The sequence below is a fragment of the Perca flavescens genome, chromosome 1 (assembly GCF_004354835.1).
Source record: "Perca flavescens isolate YP-PL-M2 chromosome 1, PFLA_1.0, whole genome shotgun sequence".
NCBI lineage: Eukaryota > Metazoa > Chordata > Actinopteri > Perciformes > Percidae > Perca > Perca flavescens.
The window spans coordinates 14,212,138-14,232,135 of NC_041331.1; the positions used below are offsets into that span (position 1 = coordinate 14,212,138).

Here is a 19,998-nt window from a genome sequence, read left to right on the forward strand (position 1 = left end):
CAACTACTGTAATATATATCATGCAATATCATCAGGAACTGTTACTCCTCTCCTGATCTTCCCAGCTTACATTCACACACCTGTACGCCACACAGCTGCATTTGATTCTTCCTGCTTACATTTTTAAAACATACATGCAATTAAGTCACCAATTTCTTCATACTGATTATGGAGTCAATTGTTTTGTACCTCTGCACAGCGAACAGATCCATTCATGTCCATTAGGAACACGATTGAGAATAATGATAACGTTGCTTCTAACAACAGAGAACAAGTGTAGCTGACTCACAGGGAACATAACCTCCTTGTTCTCTAGCTACACATTTACACAGCTACATCATAAGCGTGCGTCTACGTGTATTTTACATCATGTAGCTAAGACATTTGGTATGTACAGTATGAATGTCTTTACTTAGCAGGCAATCCTTTACATGATGTACATTTTCAAAAGATGAAAAAAATTACAGTTTATTTATGTTAAGACTGAGAACCAATTTTCCCCCCAAATACCCCCCTCCCCCCAGTAAATTATGTTTTAAATAAGTCACCAATATGTACAACACACCTTAATACATTCTGATCATCGAAGGGAAACATCACCATAAAACACGTTTCTCTATTAAGACAAAGGAAATCAGACAAAACACTAATAACCAACAGCTTTGTGCTTAAATCCCCGCGTAAAAATTGGTGGGTTACGATCTGCTGAAAGGCACTGAGTGAGGTTACACCAAAACAAAGTGATTCAGTGTGTTACAGTAACAAAAGATCAGAATTGGACAGCATATATATATTCACAAGTAAATATGTGAGAAAAAAAAATGCTAATACCAAACAAGTAGGTAGAAAGCAGCTAAAAAAGAAATACAAACTATCTGAGACTATTCAGTAACACATGACTTTGGTCTGCAGTATAACTACCATGAATATAAAGTCAAGACTGAATAATCGACAGATAAATATTGTGTTCTTTCTGCTCATTAATACACTTCTAAGTAAATAAGTCTACATTCTGTACTATGTCAGTAACTTTACATTAGTAAACCTGCACCCTGCATTTCATTTTAATCACAGCAAGGATCCATACTATACCTGAAAACATATTCTTAACTAAACATAAATTAAAATGTGCCGTCACTGTTAAACTACGTCTTCAATTGCCCGAAGAAGAGTTTTTTGTCTCACTTCATCTAAATCAGTAAACTGATGAAACCAGTAGAAAGAAAAACCTTCCACCATCCCGTCACCTTCATTAATCATCATCCTATACAGTGTTATATGCACATGGCTTACAGGGCATCCAATAGTGCATGTATTAAACATGTTTATGAAGCAGAATGATAAAATGGTAACCCTGTAACGCTCTACGTGCTGATGTAATGACAAAAATATGTATACACGCATTACGTGGATCCATCATTGAATGATGGTAAAACATTCTCATGTCAAGTATGCTTTTTATATAATCCCAACTCTTCGCAGTGTTTATTTTCAAGGCCCCAGTATGTTATTTCTACATGAACTGTGAGATAGAGAAATCCTAATACTTTCAGCCAGCGTATTTAAGAGTGACGGGGTTTAAATAAATGTACTTTATCACTAAATCCCAGCCCTGTTCAGTGGTGCGCCGCACATACTTACTTCAGTTGACTATGTTAAATGTATTCCAGTTAGTTATATTGTGATTATTGGTGTTGTCAATTCATTTTTGTCATACCCACTCTGCCTCCTCCTAGGCCTTGTTTAATTCAACTTCAGTTTTCTTACTCCTTCCTACATGTCCCAGAATAACTGTTGATGGCATACATTTTGCTGTATACTGAAGATGTCATTGCGCGTTTGTGTGAGACCTCTAGCGCGTCTTCTGTATTATACAACAGTCTCTTGAAAAGTTTATAAGTGGAGAATGTAGACACTTCACTCGGCTGATGTAGTGAGAATAAATCGCCACCTCATAAGTTACTTGTTTTTTTGGCCCTTTTCAATAAATAATCAAACCCCCAGCCCCTAAACACATTGAAGTATGTTGGGACATGGCTATGTTGGTCACAGAAGAGACTAGCCTGAAGCACAAAGGATGTGGGGAACATTCTAATTGCCAAAGGCTCCCTGGGCAGCACTGGCTGCAGCAGTCTGGACAGTTCGGTTGGTCAGGACTCCCGTGGAGAACTCCTGCTGGGCCTTGGTGAAGCTGGCACCTGTCCTTCTGTACTTCGAGTGGACCTGGGGATATAGGAAAAGGAGTACAGATTAGGGCAGGGACAGGTTTATAAGGAGCTCATGGAGTCAGTCCTTTTTGTCTATTAGTTAGGATAGTATCTCCAATCTAAATAAATCGCAGGGAACTTTGGTGGTTCAAGGTTTTTTTTCCAAGAATTTAATAACATTGCAACATAGGTAATTTTGGGCAGTTTTATTTTTTTGCCATTTCCTCATGAACTATTATACTTATTTGAATGAAAACAAATGTAATCATTGTCTATCACTGTGTGTATTCCAGTGCAAAGTTAGGTCAAGATGCAGATCCAAAATGTCTAAACATCTTTACGATTAAAATAAAAATATTTCTAGGATTGTGCAATTCTTTCTTTCTTTTTTTTAAGAGAGAGAGGGTTATGACATGCAACAAAAAGGTCCCAAGGCTGGAATCGAACCCAGGATGTTGCGGTTATATGGCAGCACTGTAACCCCCCCCCGTTATTACCAACACGCCCCTAGATTATGCAATTCTGGTGGAGGTACAGAATGAAGAACCTTTCAACAGTTTCTAAATCTTCATATTCCCTCTGATGCCTTCGTTGCTCTTTTATTGCAGCTGCATTGCAAGTTGTTGTCACCACCATTTTTTGTTTCTCTTGCTAGGCTTCTCTCTTTGATTTGCATGCGGCATCACTGTGTTGGAGCGAAAATAAACAAAATGAAGCCACAGTTGGAATACCCATATTTATATATGTTTGCTGCACTTTCTATTTTGGGCAAGTTCAATTGCTTATAAGTCACCATGCCATCTTTACTGCAAACATACAGTGTGTGTGGACTTTATTTATGTAGACTACAAATATATTAAACTTGGTTAATATTCAAATAGTAACATGTAAAAGTACAAACTGTAACATGGCTCAATAGTCCCTTTTTCCGAAGAAAAGTTTCTTTTATAATATGAGAAGTTGTAAAACATTGACAATACCATTTTGAGTAGGATGAGAGCCAGGACAGCGTTTACAGTGAAAAAACCGGCCACCACCATCATAACCACAGCCACAGCCAAGTTTGTGCCGATCATGCTGATGGATGCGATCCATCCACTGTCGACAACAGAGACACACAAACAAATAGCCATGTGTCATTTCACATTTTCTCTACAATGAGTGTGTACTGTACAGTATACAACAGACTTTTCTGGCATTCTGAATTAAAGAGAAATGAACAAACATCCTGACCTTCCTCAGTGACCAAAGGTAAAGCATGAAGTTTGAAAAAGTGAATGATAGAAAACTGAAAAGCCTAAAATATATCGCACGATATAGAAAAGAAACCCAAAGAGAAAAGTTCCACACACTTACAAAGCAGCAACCCAGACAAGTTAGGGGAGCAGGAATCTGTCAAAGAGATGCGAGAAGGGCAAGAATACACACACACAAACACATATGCGTGAATGAAGAAATAAATGGACCCAATGCGTACCCACATTTTCTACGAATCTAACCAAAGCAGAGTGCACAGAATCACTCTTACTGATGAAAATAGACACCTGTTGTTAGCAGTGAACAACCGTCATTACACCACACCTTCACCGAACATGCAGATCATTGTTCAGTTTAAAATAAAGTTCCCACTAACCTGTTTCCCCACTTGGGAATCCCTACAGTCTGGATGACGTACACTGCCACTTGGAAGAAAAAGACAAAAAAGAAGAAGAAGAAGCTGAAGGAGCTGTCAGACCTGGAGAGGGGAAAAAAAGACAACACAAAGGACATGTTATTCATGATATTTAGTATTGAAGAGGTGTGTTTGCTGCCAGATTATAGATACAGAGGTAACACAAATGAAAAGACATTCAAGTGTACAAGTCACATTCACAGTCATTTGTAGCCTCCATTAAAGACTTGTGTTTCAATACATATAATAATAATAATAATAATAATAATAGTCTGTAAAACATTTAAATACTATTATTTTAAATACTTAAAAACTTTTTTTGCAGATATTACTCTACTATAGTTTCTAATATAGTAGAGTAGTTCATCTGCATTTGTTTCTGCTGCATGTACATCAAAACAGTTACATCCAGTCATGTACAGGGTTTCTACAGGTTTCAACAAGTCAAATTTAATTTTACTTTTTAAGACCATTATGAATTAAAATTAAGACCTATGTATCACAACATAAAAAACAAAATCAGATGTCAGAGTCCGGAAACATTGTCTGAAACAATTCCCAGATTTCCTCATTGGCATTATAGGACTGGTGTCTTGATTGCAGAGTAGACTGCAATATAAGTTGCATGTTGGTCTCATTTGTAGTCGTAATACAGCAAATTATATTTGGACTAGCGACAGAAAAAACTACATCACCAAATAAATCTAAAGCGCTGTGAGAATATTAGATTGACGTAAGAAAATTAAGACCTGTTTTAAATTATTTAAGACCTGGAAAACAATGCGTAAAAGTGAATTTAAGACATTTTAGGCCTAACATTTTAATTTTGAAATTTTAGATTTTTATTTTTTTTTGTTAAGACTTTTTAAGACCCTGTGGAAACCCTGCATGTAAGTCATGCAAATCAAAGAACATCGTCAGCACAAGGCGAGTAAGACGGCGTACCTGAAGGCCTTGTAGACGGGCCTGTACCAGCAGACGAAGGACACTGGGGTGAAGAGGATGAACCAGAGGATGGACAGACCGAAGTCGACGCCGTACTGAGAGTCTGCAGTGAAGTAAGCCAGGCAGGCCAGCACGTTGAGGAAGAGGGTAGCACTGTGGACTGGGGAGACACACAGGAAACCAATGAGTTGGATTGGTTCTTATCAAAGACATCTAAAGACACACAAGCACCACTCTGCATTTAAATAGCTAAAAAATAGAGTTGTGTGTATTTTTCTAGTTCGTCTTTGGTTCCCCTATAGGAACATTTAATAGGTGTGAGTGATGCTTTCAGTAAAACCTTAATCAAGTTGACAGTTGACTGCACTCTGAATGCTGGATTTTAAAAAGGAGTGCAACGGAAGTGAATCAATGTACGTTCCACAAAAAGCTCTGAGGCATATTCTGAGAAAACCCCAATCCTAAAGTTTTTAAAAATGTCATCATATCTTTCTATAAATCGGAATATCTCTGCGTCCCCACACATGTACAGCAGCGGGGGCGGGAGTTGCTGAATCCCTATGTGGCTCATTGATTGCGGTTCTTGCCAAAAACTCATTGCTGTCGACCCTACATGCAAATGATGAAAATAGGGGACATGCTGACTCTCTAGATGAGCCACAGCTGAGCCGCGACTGATTGAGCCGCGCTGCAACATGCGTTTACAGGTTGGGCATCTCCAGCACTTTGTGTTGTCGCGCACATTTCTCCGGCCGTTCGCTTTCCTTATGCCATAAAAAAAAAAAAAACGCCTTTGACGGCACCGTGCAAGTTCTGCTTTCAAATGTTTAGTTAAGAAAAAGAGAGGCATTATCAGTCAGCACAATGTACTTCAAGGTGGAGATTTTCAACTGTAATATGATGCTGGATAGTTTAATACATCATATTTTAATTGTGATATTTTGTGAATAGAATCTGAATGTGCAACATTCTCTGTGAATGTATGTTTTCCTCTGAAACACAAGTACATAGTTAGTCAGTAGTATAGGCCTACAGTTGTACATTACGTGCTTTGGGGGCCTTCTGTAAGTTATTTCGGAGTACAATGGTTCTGGAGAAAGCTGCAAGCAGCAATACAGGAGGCCAAGCACTGCACTAGGAAAAAACAACCACCAAAAAGCAACTACAGTATGCTTATGATTCATGTATTTGTGATACATTATTAACTATTTTACGTAATTCAACAAACCCAGGGTTCTCAGATGGCCTCTTAATTTATTAATATCGTATATAAAACTAGGATTATTATGTTGTAAATCATGATGTCAAGATGCTGACATTTGCCAGTCCTTCAGTGTGCAGGTAGACCTTGGTTACTACACACATTCGTTTAAAAAAAAAAACATACTATCTTATGGATCAATGGCTCTTTTATATTCAAAAACAACAGGTATGAAGCAAATACTGTATTCAGGGGTACATACACATCCAGAGGTAGTACATTCTCTTGCAGATCCTGCGGTACTCGTCAGGGATTTCCCCCTCGAAGTCCTGATAGAAGCAGGGCCTCACAGGGAAGAATTTGGGAAGAGGTGGCCAGTTGTTCTCTTTATCTGATAGACCAAAAAAATTAAATAATCACAGCTGGATTAAAAGGAACACGGCGACTTATTGGGACTTTAGCTTATTCACCGTATCCCCCAGAGTTAGAGAAGTCCATACATACCCTTCTCATCTTCGCACCCACTGCTAGCCTAGCTTAGCACAGATCCTTCTCTCAATAAGTGGCAAAATAACGCCAACATTTTCCCATTTACATGTTGTGATTAGTATAGTCACAGCGTGTACAAATAACAAGGTCATGAGAGACAGCCATCTTCTTTTAAGATGATTTTTTTCCCCTTTATTATGAAGTGACAGTAGATAAACATGAAAGGGGGAGAGAGATGGTGGATGACACGCAGCAAAGGGCAGCAGGTCGGATTCGAACCCGCGCCGCTGCAGGACTCAGCCAACATGGGGCGAACGCTCTTACTGGGTGAGCTAGAGGCCGCCCCAGACACAGCCATCTTCTAACCGTCTACAAACTGGGAACTATATTCTCAGAAGGCGAAGCACTGCTACTTGGGCGGAGTGATTAATGCAACACCTGAAAAGCACCGTTGCACTCAGGTGCTGCGAGCAAATCCCTCCGCCCAAGTGGCAGACAGAGTTATGACACGCACGGAGATGAGAAGGGTATGTATGGACTTATCTAACTCTGGGGGATGCGCTGAATAAGCTCAAGTCCCAATAAGTCGGCGTGTTCCTTTAAACCTGTGAGTAGTGTCAATTCTTCTTGTCCGTATGTACAACACGAGTTTACACGCAGCTTCTAAAACAACTACTTACCGCCAGTGTTGGGCGCTCTGCCTCCGGTCCTGTTCTGGAGCTCCTGCTCCTTCCGCTCCAGTTCAGCTGCTTTCCTCTCCAGCTCCTCCTGCTGTTTGAGCAGGTTAGCCTGGCCAGCTGCTATATTTGCCTGCTGGGTGATACAATACTACTATTGTCACTGCATCACTCCCTGCTGCAATCTTCCTCCAATCGATTCCTTATTCACACTACTGGCAGCAGTACATCCACCCCACAGCTAATTTAGCTGTGTAAGACGCCAGCTCCCGAGACCAAATCACTACTATAGCCCGACTATGGATACTAAAATCAGGCGATACAATCACCTAATTTTAGCTCAACAGATATATTGGTATTGGCAAATACGGCAGCAGAGAAGTGACAAAATGCTCCATCAAAAAGTCAAACTGGCAAGATGGGTTTTGAACTGTAAAATGTGTAAAATATACAGAATTGGTCCCAATTCTTCTGTAACAAATCTAATGTATACGTTACTGTACTCAAGTAGATTTTTCAGATATTTTTTACTTTACTATTTATTTCTGTGCCGACTTTGTACTTTTACTCCTTATATTTTCAAATACGAATATTGCTACCTTCTACTAATCCTTTTTCCATGTCCACTGAAGTTTCTCAGCTTGCACTCTAGTAACATTTGTGTGCTCCAGGTAGCTTTGCATAAAAAAATGGTTGTCATTCGCAAGGCTGCTTTTACTTTTATACTTCAAGTACATTTCCAAGCCTGTACTTTGTTACTTTTACTTGAGCAAAGAAGTTAAATCAGTTCTTCTACTTTTACCAGAGTATTTTTTAACACAAGTATCTGTACTTCTACCTGAGTACGGGAAGTGAGTACTTTTGCCAACTCTGGTGAAATGCAACAAAGTACATTTACTCAAGAAGTGTACTTAAATTTTGACATGTTTGTACTTTACTTGAGTATTTCCATTTTATTTTTATTATAAATTCACTATATATATATTTAACACTTGTGTTTTTTACATAAAACCTATCATATGCTTATATGATACGATGCAGTACTACACTATTTATTTTCCCAGTAAGTATAAAAAAATATCTAAAATTGGTTCCACATAAACATTAAAATGCTCTTACACATATTCATTAGGGATATAAATAGAATATAGTAGTCTATAATAATATTATATTATAATGTAGCACTGTGAAAAGAGCCAATCTGCATAATGAGTACTTTTACTTTTGATTTCAGGACTTTTTGAGTATTTCAGACTATGGTATTACTATTTTTACATAAGGATCTGAGTATTTCTTCCCCCACTTAATTTATATTATGTGTTCATGTGAAAAAGAAACCTATAACAGCCGTTGTGTTCTCTCAATAATAGATATCAGCCTCACAAATTCATCATAAATCAGGGCTCTACTCCGCAATTATTAATTAGTATTAGCGTATTATTATTGACCTTATCTATTGTTTTAGACATTCAAAGCCACCCGGTTAGTTCACCTCAGCTGACCTATAAAATGGCCGAATTGGGATTTCACACCAGCTTATTTCATTTCCTTTCTTTGTAAAGTGTGTGTTTCTGACTTACTTGTGAACTCTGCTCCACAGAAGTCGGTAGGATGGCGGGTTGAGAGGTGGCAGCAGAGATGGGGATGGTCGTGCCGGAGTGGGTTCCCTGTAAAACGAGTGAAGCAATATTGCTTTTTAAATAACTAAATCCCCTCTGAATTATGAATCAACTATACAGTAGTTAAAAAAAAAAAAAAAAAAATAATAATAATAATAATAATAATAATAATAATAATAATAATAAGGAGCAAACCATTTCAGTTGCAGAGAATGGGTTGAACTCCCCAACGTTTTTAGGGGCTCCGCTGGTGGCTTGAGTGATTGAGGCATCCTGAAAAAGAGCAGTACTTGGTGTTGTGATGTACTGCTGAGAATCCATCGCCCTTCAGTTATATATATATATATATATATATATATATATATATATATATATATATATATATATATATATATATATACATACATACATACATACACATATATATTATATATACATACATACATATTTTATATATATACACATTTTATATATATATATATATAGAGCCATGTGTGAAGTAAGCAGTGTCCCACAGACAGTGTCCCAACCAGTCCAGGAGTGGCACCTATTCCTCTCACACAACATTAACTATTAACAGACTCAAGGCCTTGGACCCTTGGACCACATCTTTCTCAGATAAAACAAAATTTCTTAAGTTTGAAGAAAGACAATGGTGTTTTTTTCTTTAAGTAAATATGTCACAAAGACAAATGTTAATCTATAACCATATATGTCCTAGACCCATTAGATCTGAAAATAAAAATAAAAACTGGGATGTGAGGTCATTAGACTAAAGAAAATACACCCAATGAAGATGCTATATATATATATATATATATATATATATATATATATATATATATATATATATATATATATATATATTATAGGGCTGCCACCTCTTAGTCAATTAGTTGACTAATCGGTCGTTTTGGTCTTAGTCGACTAAGATTTCTTTAGTCGATTAGTCATTTTTTATGATTATTCATGCTTAATTACTTATTTCCAAGAAACTTCTGAGCACATTTATGGTAAACACAAGATTTAAAGTGGTGCTTTTGCAGGATTAATTGTGGAAAATAACAGATGGTTAATTAACTACATTTATATTGTGCTTTTCTAGTCTTAACCACCTCTCAAAGCGCACAGTCAATTAAATCAACTAATCGATTAGTCGACAAAATCGTATAAGTGTTAGTCGACTAAGAATTTCTTTAGTCGAGGACAGCCCTAATATATTAAGGATCTGGTTTACAAAATCTACCATCAATGGCGTGTTGAAGATGAGTCGCGGTAGATGGCTGAAGATCAGCAGCAGGCACCTGTTTGTGGGTCTGCTTACCTGCGCAGGTGAGTTAACAGCCCGCGTACAGCGTAAATACACCGTTTTACAGACAATCTTTATTAACAGCCCACGACTGGACTAAAATGGGTCACACTTCATAATAGTGACGATTCTTGTCAGGAAACGCTGAGGCCAAACCCAGCAACCAACCAAACTGGTTTTTGTTACAGCATATCTCTTTCAGTCTTCACTTTGCACGAAAACAGCTCCTTGAAAACTTCGCACACAGAGAGGAAAACAACAGTCTCACCTGGAAGGGATTGTCCAATGGGTCCACGAAGGGGTTGCTGTCAAATTCCGACATTGTAGAGAAATAAACTTGTGTGAAATAAACAACACGACAGCTCCCGTCTCCCCGGAGGTGGCGGCGGCGGTTACTCCTGCTGATGGTGCCACTGCTAGTGAAACTGGGCCTCTGCGCATGCGTGGCTCGATAGGTGGCCCACGTCACCAGGAGGCTGTCCGGAAGTAATTTCTAATCAATTAATCCATTTCTTTATTTATTTTTTTAGAAATTATGTCAATTGGTTTCTTGTGACGGTCTGAATTCAGTCCACTCACGTCCATCTTGAAATAAGATTCAGTCTGTTGTGTTAAACGTATAAGAGAGCTTTTTAAAACTTGATTGTGCTGTGGGAATTACGGGTTACATAAACGACAAAACAAACCTGGGTCGCAGGCAGGCTACCTAGGAACATGTGAATTTCATAGGATTGGCGTATCATATTATAGGTGGTTTTATTTATTTGATGCAAATTTAATTTTTTTTTAAATTATTTTGTATCGTTTTCCACTTTAACGCCATGCAGCTATGTCCATGTGGTCGACTTTTAACCAGAGGTGGAAAAAGTACTTAGATCTTCTACTTAACTAAAAGTAGCAATACCACAGTGTAAAAATATCCTGCAAAGTTAAAGTATATTATAATTATTAATACATTAACGTGTACATCACTTTAATGTTGAAGCTGGTAAAGGTGAGGCTTATTTTTGATTACTTTATATACTGCTTGGTAGCTTAACTATGTTAATAATAATTTATTAGTTTATATTACTGATCTAAATCTGCAAAGTAACTAAAGCTTTAAAATAAATGCAGTGGAGTAAAAAGTACAATATAACCCTCTGAAATGTAGTGGACTAGAAGTATAAAGTACCATAAAATGGAAATACTCAAGTACCTCAAAATTGTACTTAAATACTGTACTTGAGGTAATGTACTTTAACATTCCACCACTGCTTTTAGCCTTGTATCTCTGTAAAGTACTTTGTGCCTCTTGCTTGAAAAGTGCTATATATATATATATATATATATATATAAATAAAATATTTACAATAAGACATTTTGACTTCACCACATCTCATCTTCATTATGGCAGTGCAGCATAGAGACTACATTTGGTTGGGTTATAAGTCTTCCAAAGTAAAATAATTTTTTTTCCCACTTTAATTACAGGTGGAGAATTCAAACAGATGTTTTAGTGATCCCCTCTAAGGTTGGCAAGTTGTTATAACACCTTGTCTCATTATATTTCATGATTGTGCCCCTTTTAGCTGTTGCACACTTGACTTTTATTCTGACTGTGAAATTTAAAGGGGATGAAACAAATGGGCTTTGCAAAATGTGAATGAAAACTAAATGAAGAATGTCTGCTCTCTTTAGGCCACACACGCGGTGTGGCGAGTTTCAATAGCCGTAGGAGAAGTTCATAAGGTTTATAATTGCAAAGCCAATATCCGTTTATACCAGAGGTGGAAAATGGGCCACCAACCACAGATGGTCATTTCTGGGACAATAAAAAAGGCACAAGATATGACCACTGGGTCATGCTCTTCTAAATTCAACAGTTAGTGACTTACGAGGACAGAAGCAGCAGAAGCATTTCATTTCATTGAAGGGGACAACAGACCCCTAAAGCAATGACACGGCAGTAACAATAACCTGAAACCCATGGTTATCAAAGATTATGAAATGCAGTAAGACACATCAAAACATGGCCACTGACTGTAATATTTGCTACTAAATTACAGCAAATTATATGTATCTATGATATGTATGCATATTTATCTTTGAGGCAGAAAAGATTCAGAAGACACTTTGGTCTCCTCCTTAAAGTGAGCCTATGGAACTTTTACTTATCAATGGCCTCTGTGGTGACAATTTACAGCATAATGGTAAATGCTGAAATGTAGTGTTAACAGTAGTGCACGTAGAGAAGAGTCAGAAGTCAGAAAAGTATACAACTATTTCTGGTTTGCTAACATTAGCCACTGTAAGCTACTGTAAGTAAGACTGTAGTGTACTGAATCATGAACTCAACCTTTCATCTGTAAGAGAAATAAAATAATGTGTTACAAAAATTGAAGAAGGGCCGATTTCCCTGTCTGTCCCCACACCTACACCCTTGCTAATTGTACTGGTATGTATCATATTGGTTTGTGCCCATGGATCATTGTAACTTACTTATTACATTATTATTAAAAATCCTTCCTTTGGATCAGATATTACTGATTAATTAGTGTTTCTGTGTCTTCTTAACAGAAGACATTTTGACATGTCACAGTAGGAGAAGCACAGGTGTAAATAATAAAATGAATGATGGCTGAATTCCATTTAGCTGCTTCAGTTTCAGGGTCCTGGTTTTGTGCATGCTGGCTCACGGTCATGGTTTACTGGGAATAAAATGAAGCCAACATTAATGTAATTAGTAACATCTATGGTTCTGACATTTCAAAATGTCTGTTGTGAAAAAAAAAAAGCCTATTTTCAAATACAGTATGTACTCACAGTGGACAATTTGTGGAATTTGACATGGCCGTAAAATGACAATAGACAATGTGGAAAAAAATACACTTGAATGACAAAAACAAACATTGTCAATAATAAAGACAGAAGACATACTGATTTTATGTTCTTTCTTGGTTGCTACTGAGCAAACACTTTAGAGACAGGAGGTGGGGATGGTTTTGGGAGTGGGGTGGGTGGGTAACAATAGGTTTCATGAATAGAATGGCATTTGTCCACTATACTGTACATATGAACTGTACTGTACAATTAAAATTGTTGTATGGCTGTTAAGCAGTGAATGCAGGGATTTCATACAAATTCCGTCATTCTTTACAGAGCTGGGATCCCCTTTGGCTTGAATACGCGCCAGCTGACTTGGTCCCTTTGATGGCGGTATTTCCCTTGTAAGGGGGAAAAAAGCAGCACAAACTTAAAACACATGAAGTGGTTTTTCTCTTTCTCTTTCTCTTTCTCTCACACACACACACACACACACACACACACACACACACACACACACACACACACACACACACACACACACACACACACACACACACACACACACACACACACACACACACACACACACACACACACACACACACACACACAAATCATCCACACACCCCAAATCCATCCACTACATCCCCAACATCTCTGTCCAAGATACTCAAAAAAAAAAAAAAAGAAAAATAATAGATAAATATGACTTCAACTACCCAACAGAGGCTGGGGTTCCGGCTTTGTACAGTATTTATACCTGTATATTAAATGCTATAAAGAATTTCTGTGACATTAAAACTTATTAAATAAGGGAAAAAATAAATTTGTAGTAACAGAGCAACCACTGCTTACACTGATTGTTATGAACTGTAAACTCATAAAGCAGCTAATAATTGTGAGCTTTAAGTTCACTGTAACATCCGTGACGCTTGACGTTGCCTGATTTCTTCTCATTTACTGTCGTACACTGCTTCAGCTTTCCAGCTCCATAACATTCCCTGATGCTGTGTGGTCTTTTGCACATTCCAACATTCCCTTTTCTCTGTCCTCCTGCTCAGTGCGTCTCCTCTTGGCGCTGAGTAAAGAGCTGTCCGAGGCACTGTGAGAGCATGGGTGGCAGTTTAGTCCACAGAAAAGGAGCCTTTCCACCGATTCCTGTCCCTCTGCCGAACATCTCCCCCCTCTGGAGGTGGAAACACTGTACACGGCACTTTGGGACACTTTTTTGCAGACTTCAAGAAAGAAAGGCAAAGCAAGAGTGCTTTAAGGAGTGGAGATACGTCGCCATTGCGTTACCTCCAATTGAGAACATATACACCTGCTAGGGAGTTAGATAGGGAGTGATTTGGTGGCGCAGTGTTCTTCATACCATGAATTCATTACTGCCATACAATACCAGCTGCTGTGGTATGTCTGGAGGGTCCCTGCCTTGGCGACTGCCTTCTCTGGAGTGCCTCAGAGTTGAATGCTTGGCCCCTTTAAGTTTCTGTTTGCCCTTCTCCGGATTGAAGGTGCCTCGGCTGGTAAACTGGGGCCTTTCGTCATACGCGCCTTCCTGATCTCCTGTAGGGCTATTGTCTATGCTGTCTGAACAGGAGGCTTGAGATGCATTAAGAGCCTGGGCCTGGGCCTGGGCCTGTGCCTGGGCTGGACCTGAGCCCAAGGTGGGAGACTTGGAGTGGAAACGAAAGCGCCGGGTGGTGGCAGAGGAGGAAGAGGATGATGGCTGGAAGTGTGATGAGGAAGAGTAGGAGGAAACACTGGAGCAAGAGTCCACAGAGTCCAGGGAGTCAGGCTGCCGGCGGAGAGTGTGCCGTCGGGGGCTCGTCATGTCAGATCTCCGAGGCCACGGGGAAGTCAAGACTGGACCTCTCTCTGCAATGAAAGGCAAAGACAAGGCAAGTTTATTTTTAATCTTTTCTCTCCAATTATACATGAAAAATAGCAAACTAAAAAGGTGAGTTGTGGTTTCCTACATTTCCCTGACATACCAGAGACGTCAGAAATTGTTCCCTCAATGTCCACATTAAGGTTTTCAGAGCTGTCAGCTGTACCGATAGAGGCCTCCGACTCCAGGGTTTCGTCATCTGATGCTCGTGGCTCCAGAGCCAGTATTTCAAAAGTCAACTCCTCTCTGCAGAGGCAAACAATATTTAGATTACCAAATGAGCTGAACACACATGATAAGACACAGCTAACAGTTATAATAAATGCAAATTGGACATGTTACTTTTGTAAATTCACTTACCAATTATTGTTATACATATTATTGTTATTTACACATAACATTTTCAGAACATCTTAAGTGCAGTGACAGTGTTTACTTCTCTTTCTGCAGGCTTTCAATTTGCTCTGTCAGCACTCTCTCCTCCTGCTGCATGGCTGCATGCTGATGCTCTGAGACTTGAGCAAACAAGTCCTCTCCCTCTTCACCACCACTCTCTTCTATCACGGGGTGAGCCACAGATGGCAGCCGGGGACTTACTGGAGGCGACGGTGTGTGGTAGCTTAGTCGCTGTACATGGCCTTTTCCCTGGGAAACACAAAAGGGCCGATGTTGTCTTCTCACTAATGTGAATATTACATTTGTGCTACATTAAAAAAGCAGCTGACGAGCACTAAATGATGCCGCCATATACAGTACATTTCACCACTTTTAGCAAGCAGCTACTCACTCACACATGAAATGACTAGCCAAGTTTGAAAACAGCACAGCAGCACTAAAAAGGTAGATACACCACGATACACAAACTTTACCTTTTTAGCTGCGTTTGTCTGTTTAGAGCGACAGTGAGAAGCAAAAGAGAAGAGGGATCAGTAATGCCAAAACGTCATAAAGGTCAGTTATAATGTGCAGTATCAAGGTCTGTCAATTCTAGCAACTCATTTGCTGCCTTTATAGCTGAGTGGCGTCTTCGGGTTGCAACGCGTTGGTCATTTTAAATATTGCCATGTGAAATAAAGGCAATTTAACTGTGCACAGACTTTTAGACTTGTTTTTAAAGAAGACTTGCATTTTATATTTTCTGAGACCATATTCCACTCATGCAATGAGCTGTTCACAAGATGGAATAAGCACCATTTCCAATTTCTTATTTTAGATTTCTTATAAGAGTGTGACACTGATGTAAGCTCTTGAGGCAGTATTTGCAAAAAATTGATTTTAAGTCATAGAATATGCTGAAAATGTTCATTTTGTATGCTCCACACTACACATAGCATAATGTAAATCTAATTAGAAGCAAATGCATGATTGCAGTATATCCTGACTTTCATCCTCAAGAGACCGTTACAGAACACAGAAGCAGAGACAAAGTGAAGTGATGAGTCATGCTTTAGGGATGGAGAAGACAAATGTTGATATTTGAAGAGATGAGACTATGCAGTGATTGGTACCACAACAGCATCACCACTGGATGATAATTTGGGCATGTAATCCACGGTGTGTGTATACATACCATAGTGCGCGCTATGCTCATAAATCTAACAGCTATTAGTACGGGTTTCTGGGTAAAGGAAAGGACAGGTTAGGGAGGAGTATCTGGAGAGGAGAAAAAACAGCTCACAAAAAGGAGGAAATCAGGGAAGGTACAGCACTGAGTTTTTAGGGTGGCTCAGTCAGGTAGATGTAGCAATGAGTCACTGCAAACACGTGATTCATCTGATAACGGTGGGGTTAGGTGTATTCGTCATATTATCCGATCTTACCATCGACCGTCGAATGAGGGTCAGTCTGCACTTGGCCTTATTCTCAGCAAACTCCAGGCTACTGATGTCCTTTAGTCGAACTTTGTACTTATTCATCTGTTCACAAATGATAAGTTCTACACACCTACGGAGGGACACAAAACCATTTCAGAAGGACTGGAAATGCATTGCACAGCAAAATGACGAGTTAATTAACAAACAAACCCTTTTCTTTACAGTCTTATTTATACAGTACAGTATGAGTGTCATGTGTTCCCTTAGGCCAGCGGTTCTCACATTTTTGGAAACAGAAAACAAATCCCATAATCTTTCTCAACCACTATTGAGGAAATCTGCAGCAAAGAAAGCCAGATTAACCATACTTCTATTGAAATAATATTATCATGGTCAGGGCTGAGACACAAAATCAGCTCTGAATAGAGTTTTGTTAATTGTTTCCATACCTATCTTAATTTAAGATCTACTCCCGCCCCAACCTTTGTGAACCACTGCCTTTAGCAAAAGCGGAGAATTTATTCAGACGTGAAGTGCATTCTTACGCTGTTGTCTTGCCAATGTCCTGGACACTCTGCATTGGATCGATGGTGTCAGGACAGCGCAGGATACAGGGAGCAAAAACTATAGCCAAGGCGTTAGCTGACATACGGTTTGTATCCTCTTGCAAGGCGACCCTAAAGCATGAATTCAGTATTAGAACAGTTCATCAGGAAGGATATAAAGCAGTTCATGTATTAACCCTACTCTAAGATTACCATAGGATCAGATTTGTACCTGACAAGATGAAATACGAGACGCTCCAGAGTGTTTAGGTGAGTTCTGCTCAGCTGGTCAATAACGGAATACACGCCTCTGATCGCATCCTTCTTATCCTGCAAAGCTGAGGAGACATTTCCACAAGACACATGACCATTTACTGTTACAGCAAACAAGCATCTCTTCTCCTCTAAACAATAATACATTGTTATTGTGGACGGAATGCTTGATGATGATTGCTTACCCATGTGTCGTATAAACTCTTCATACAGCTCAAATGTCATCAGAGGATTAGGCAGGTCTCTAAGCCACTGCTTGAAAACGCTAGCGATGACGTGGATGTTGTAGTCGTCCAGATTCATGCTGTCGGCGTCTGTGTGTCAACGAGGAGAATGCAGACAAACCAAACCAACACTTAGTAATCACATGTATTCCTATCCCACCCGGGTTCCGCAGCTTTAAAAGCCAGCTGGCATCGTTCACCTGTGTCGAGTCCCTGCTTGAGTTCCTTAATTTTGTTGGTCGAGCCAGATTTTCTGTATATTCCTTCGGTGTAGAGGCCGTGCATCTCGATGTAGTTGATAAGCTTCTCCACTACAAGAGGCACCGTCCTCTCGTCATTAGTCAGACGGGAAACTTCCACTCCGAACTGTCTGGAGGAAAGCTCTGGATCAAACTGTTCACACACACACACAAACGCAGAATACTCTGTTAAACGCATAGAAATGTTGTATATATATACACACACATGCACACAGCCACAAACGCTAATATTTCAAAAATGATTCCAGGAATTGGTAATGTTCCAAAAAATATATATATTCTCAGCCCCATAGTCTTTGAAAGAACTAACACTGGCAGTTTATTAGGTGGCAGAAATAAAACTAGCTGCTGTAAATAAACCAACAGCAAAACAATTAGTGTCATGGGACATTGCTGTGCGGGTGCGCACAATATGGCCGACTCACCTTCTTGCTGCATTTGGTGGTCATCTTCTGGCAACACTTTCTGTGGCAGGCGTATCGGCACACTGGATAAACACAACCAGAGAAATCAAACAGGTCATTTCCACTGTCCACGGAAAGGCAGTGCCTCCTCATTATTCAGCAAAAGTTAGGAGAAAAAGAAAAGAAAAAAACGTTATCGCTTCAGGAACCAAAGCAGCATTGGCTGGCGTCAGGAAAACATCCTGCGGGAATAAAGGACAAACTGTGTGGGGAAATCTCTGGAGGGACACAGCCAAGACCCCATGAGTCCAGTTGAAAACAATCTGATTAGGGCTGAACAGGGAGAGAGGGCGGGGTTCTCTCCCTGAGGCTAGCCTCAACACAGCTCTGCCACAGACATGGTGGGTGTGTGGGTGTGTGTGTGTGTGTGTGTGTGTGTGTGTGTGTGTCATACATTTTAAGGACATGTCAATTATTTGAACTTTCCACCAACAAGACCTTGTTTGGTGAATTTCGCAGAATACAAGTAACTCGGAGATTAAGTTATGTTAATGTCAAGTAGAGAAATCGTAGAGTAAATCCCGTCACAGGGTTTTCCCCTCTGTATGTGAGATATTGATGCATGTGCAAACACAAACACATATTGCAATTTCAACATCACACATATTTTACCGCTGCAACTAACGATGATTGTTATCATTTAATGTGTTTTACATAAATCGGAGAAAAGCAGCAAATCTTCACATTGGAGAAACTTGAACCAGCAAATATTTGATTTCTTTCCTTGATAAATTACTAAAACAATTACTTTAATAAAAGTCCCATATTATGCTCATTTTTAGGTTCATACTTGTTTTTGGATTTCTACTAAAACATGTTTACATGCTTTAACGTGTACAAAAAAAAACATTCTTTTTCTCAAACTGTCTTGTCTTATACCCTGTTTACACGTACATGGTTATTTTGAAAAACTGAGACATTTCCCTTCGTTTGTGCCCTTCATTTACACGCAAATGGAGAATTTGCTTCTGAAAAACGATTCTTTCAAAAACTCCGGCCAGAGTGGAGATTTTGGAAAACTTTGTTTGCACGTTTGCATGTAAACTTAGACAAACGAAGGTTTAGGCAGCTGAGAGGCTTGAGCTTCTCATTACACTGCCACCTACAGGTTTGGCATGCTCTTGACGGCATATATACACGGGAACGTGTAAACAAACACTTTTCTGAAAACTGACAGCTGTGCACGATGTTATTTTTGAAAACGGAGAGGTTGAAATGTCCGTTTATGAAAGTAGCCGACCACGTGTAAACGTAGCATGAATATACCTGTATTCACTGTGTGTCTAAAACGTTTGTTTTAGCACCTGTCTCTTTAAGCCCCCCTCACGAAAAAACGCCCAGTGTGCTCCGATTGGTCAGAGTTACGGTCTGAATACGGGCTGTGTGCATTTCTCTGTGGACTAAACGTTTTGAAACTTTCACAGTATTTATATAGGTAGCCTTATATACCTCGACCTGCTTTATAATAAAAAAAGACATGGAAATCTCACTCACAATATGGGACCTTTTAAATGGTGGTGGTATTAATTTGCTGTCAATTTTATTTATTTTTGTATTTTTATTTTTGTATTTAACCTTTATTTATCCAGGTAAGTCGATT

The 19,998-nt window shown here is 39.2% G+C and overlaps 2 protein-coding genes across 6 annotated transcripts in view; both read right to left on the bottom strand.

Annotated features, from left to right (window-relative positions):
- Positions 1-452: 452 nt before the first annotated feature.
- On the bottom strand, positions 453-10,569 carry LOC114553912 (secretory carrier-associated membrane protein 2-like). Of its 2 annotated transcripts, none has more exons than XM_028575380.1 (9): positions 10,388-10,569; positions 9,006-9,083; positions 8,772-8,858; positions 7,195-7,324; positions 6,288-6,416; positions 4,825-4,984; positions 3,841-3,942; positions 3,188-3,305; positions 453-2,223 (listed from the first exon to the last, which is right to left on the bottom strand). In XM_028575380.1, exons 1-9 carry the CDS (start codon positions 10,439-10,441, stop codon positions 2,092-2,094), a joined length of 990 nt encoding a protein of 329 aa, XP_028431181.1. In that variant the 5' UTR covers positions 10,442-10,569; the 3' UTR covers positions 453-2,091. The 2 variants fall into 2 exon arrangements, with proteins under 2 accessions (XP_028431181.1, XP_028431174.1); XM_028575373.1 differs by having other exon boundaries at positions 7,195-7,327.
- A 3,015-nt stretch (positions 10,570-13,584) lies between these two features.
- myo9aa (myosin IXAa) overlaps positions 13,585-19,998 on the bottom strand; it is a 131,892-nt gene continuing 125,478 nt past the window's right edge. For all 4 annotated transcript variants that reach the window (XM_028573510.1, XM_028573518.1, XM_028573527.1 and 1 more), the window contains 9 exons: positions 18,360-18,421; positions 17,875-18,067; positions 17,636-17,764; positions 17,410-17,515; positions 17,178-17,309; positions 16,639-16,762; positions 15,255-15,463; positions 14,922-15,064; positions 13,585-14,805 (listed from right to left, as the gene is read on the bottom strand). In XM_028573510.1, coding sequence (XP_028429311.1) covers positions 14,294-14,805; positions 14,922-15,064; positions 15,255-15,463; positions 16,639-16,762; positions 17,178-17,309; positions 17,410-17,515; positions 17,636-17,764; positions 17,875-18,067; positions 18,360-18,421 — 1,610 coding nt within the window. In that variant the 3' untranslated portion in view covers positions 13,585-14,293. The remainder of the gene's footprint in view (positions 14,806-14,921; positions 15,065-15,254; positions 15,464-16,638; positions 16,763-17,177; positions 17,310-17,409; positions 17,516-17,635; positions 17,765-17,874; positions 18,068-18,359; positions 18,422-19,998) is intronic.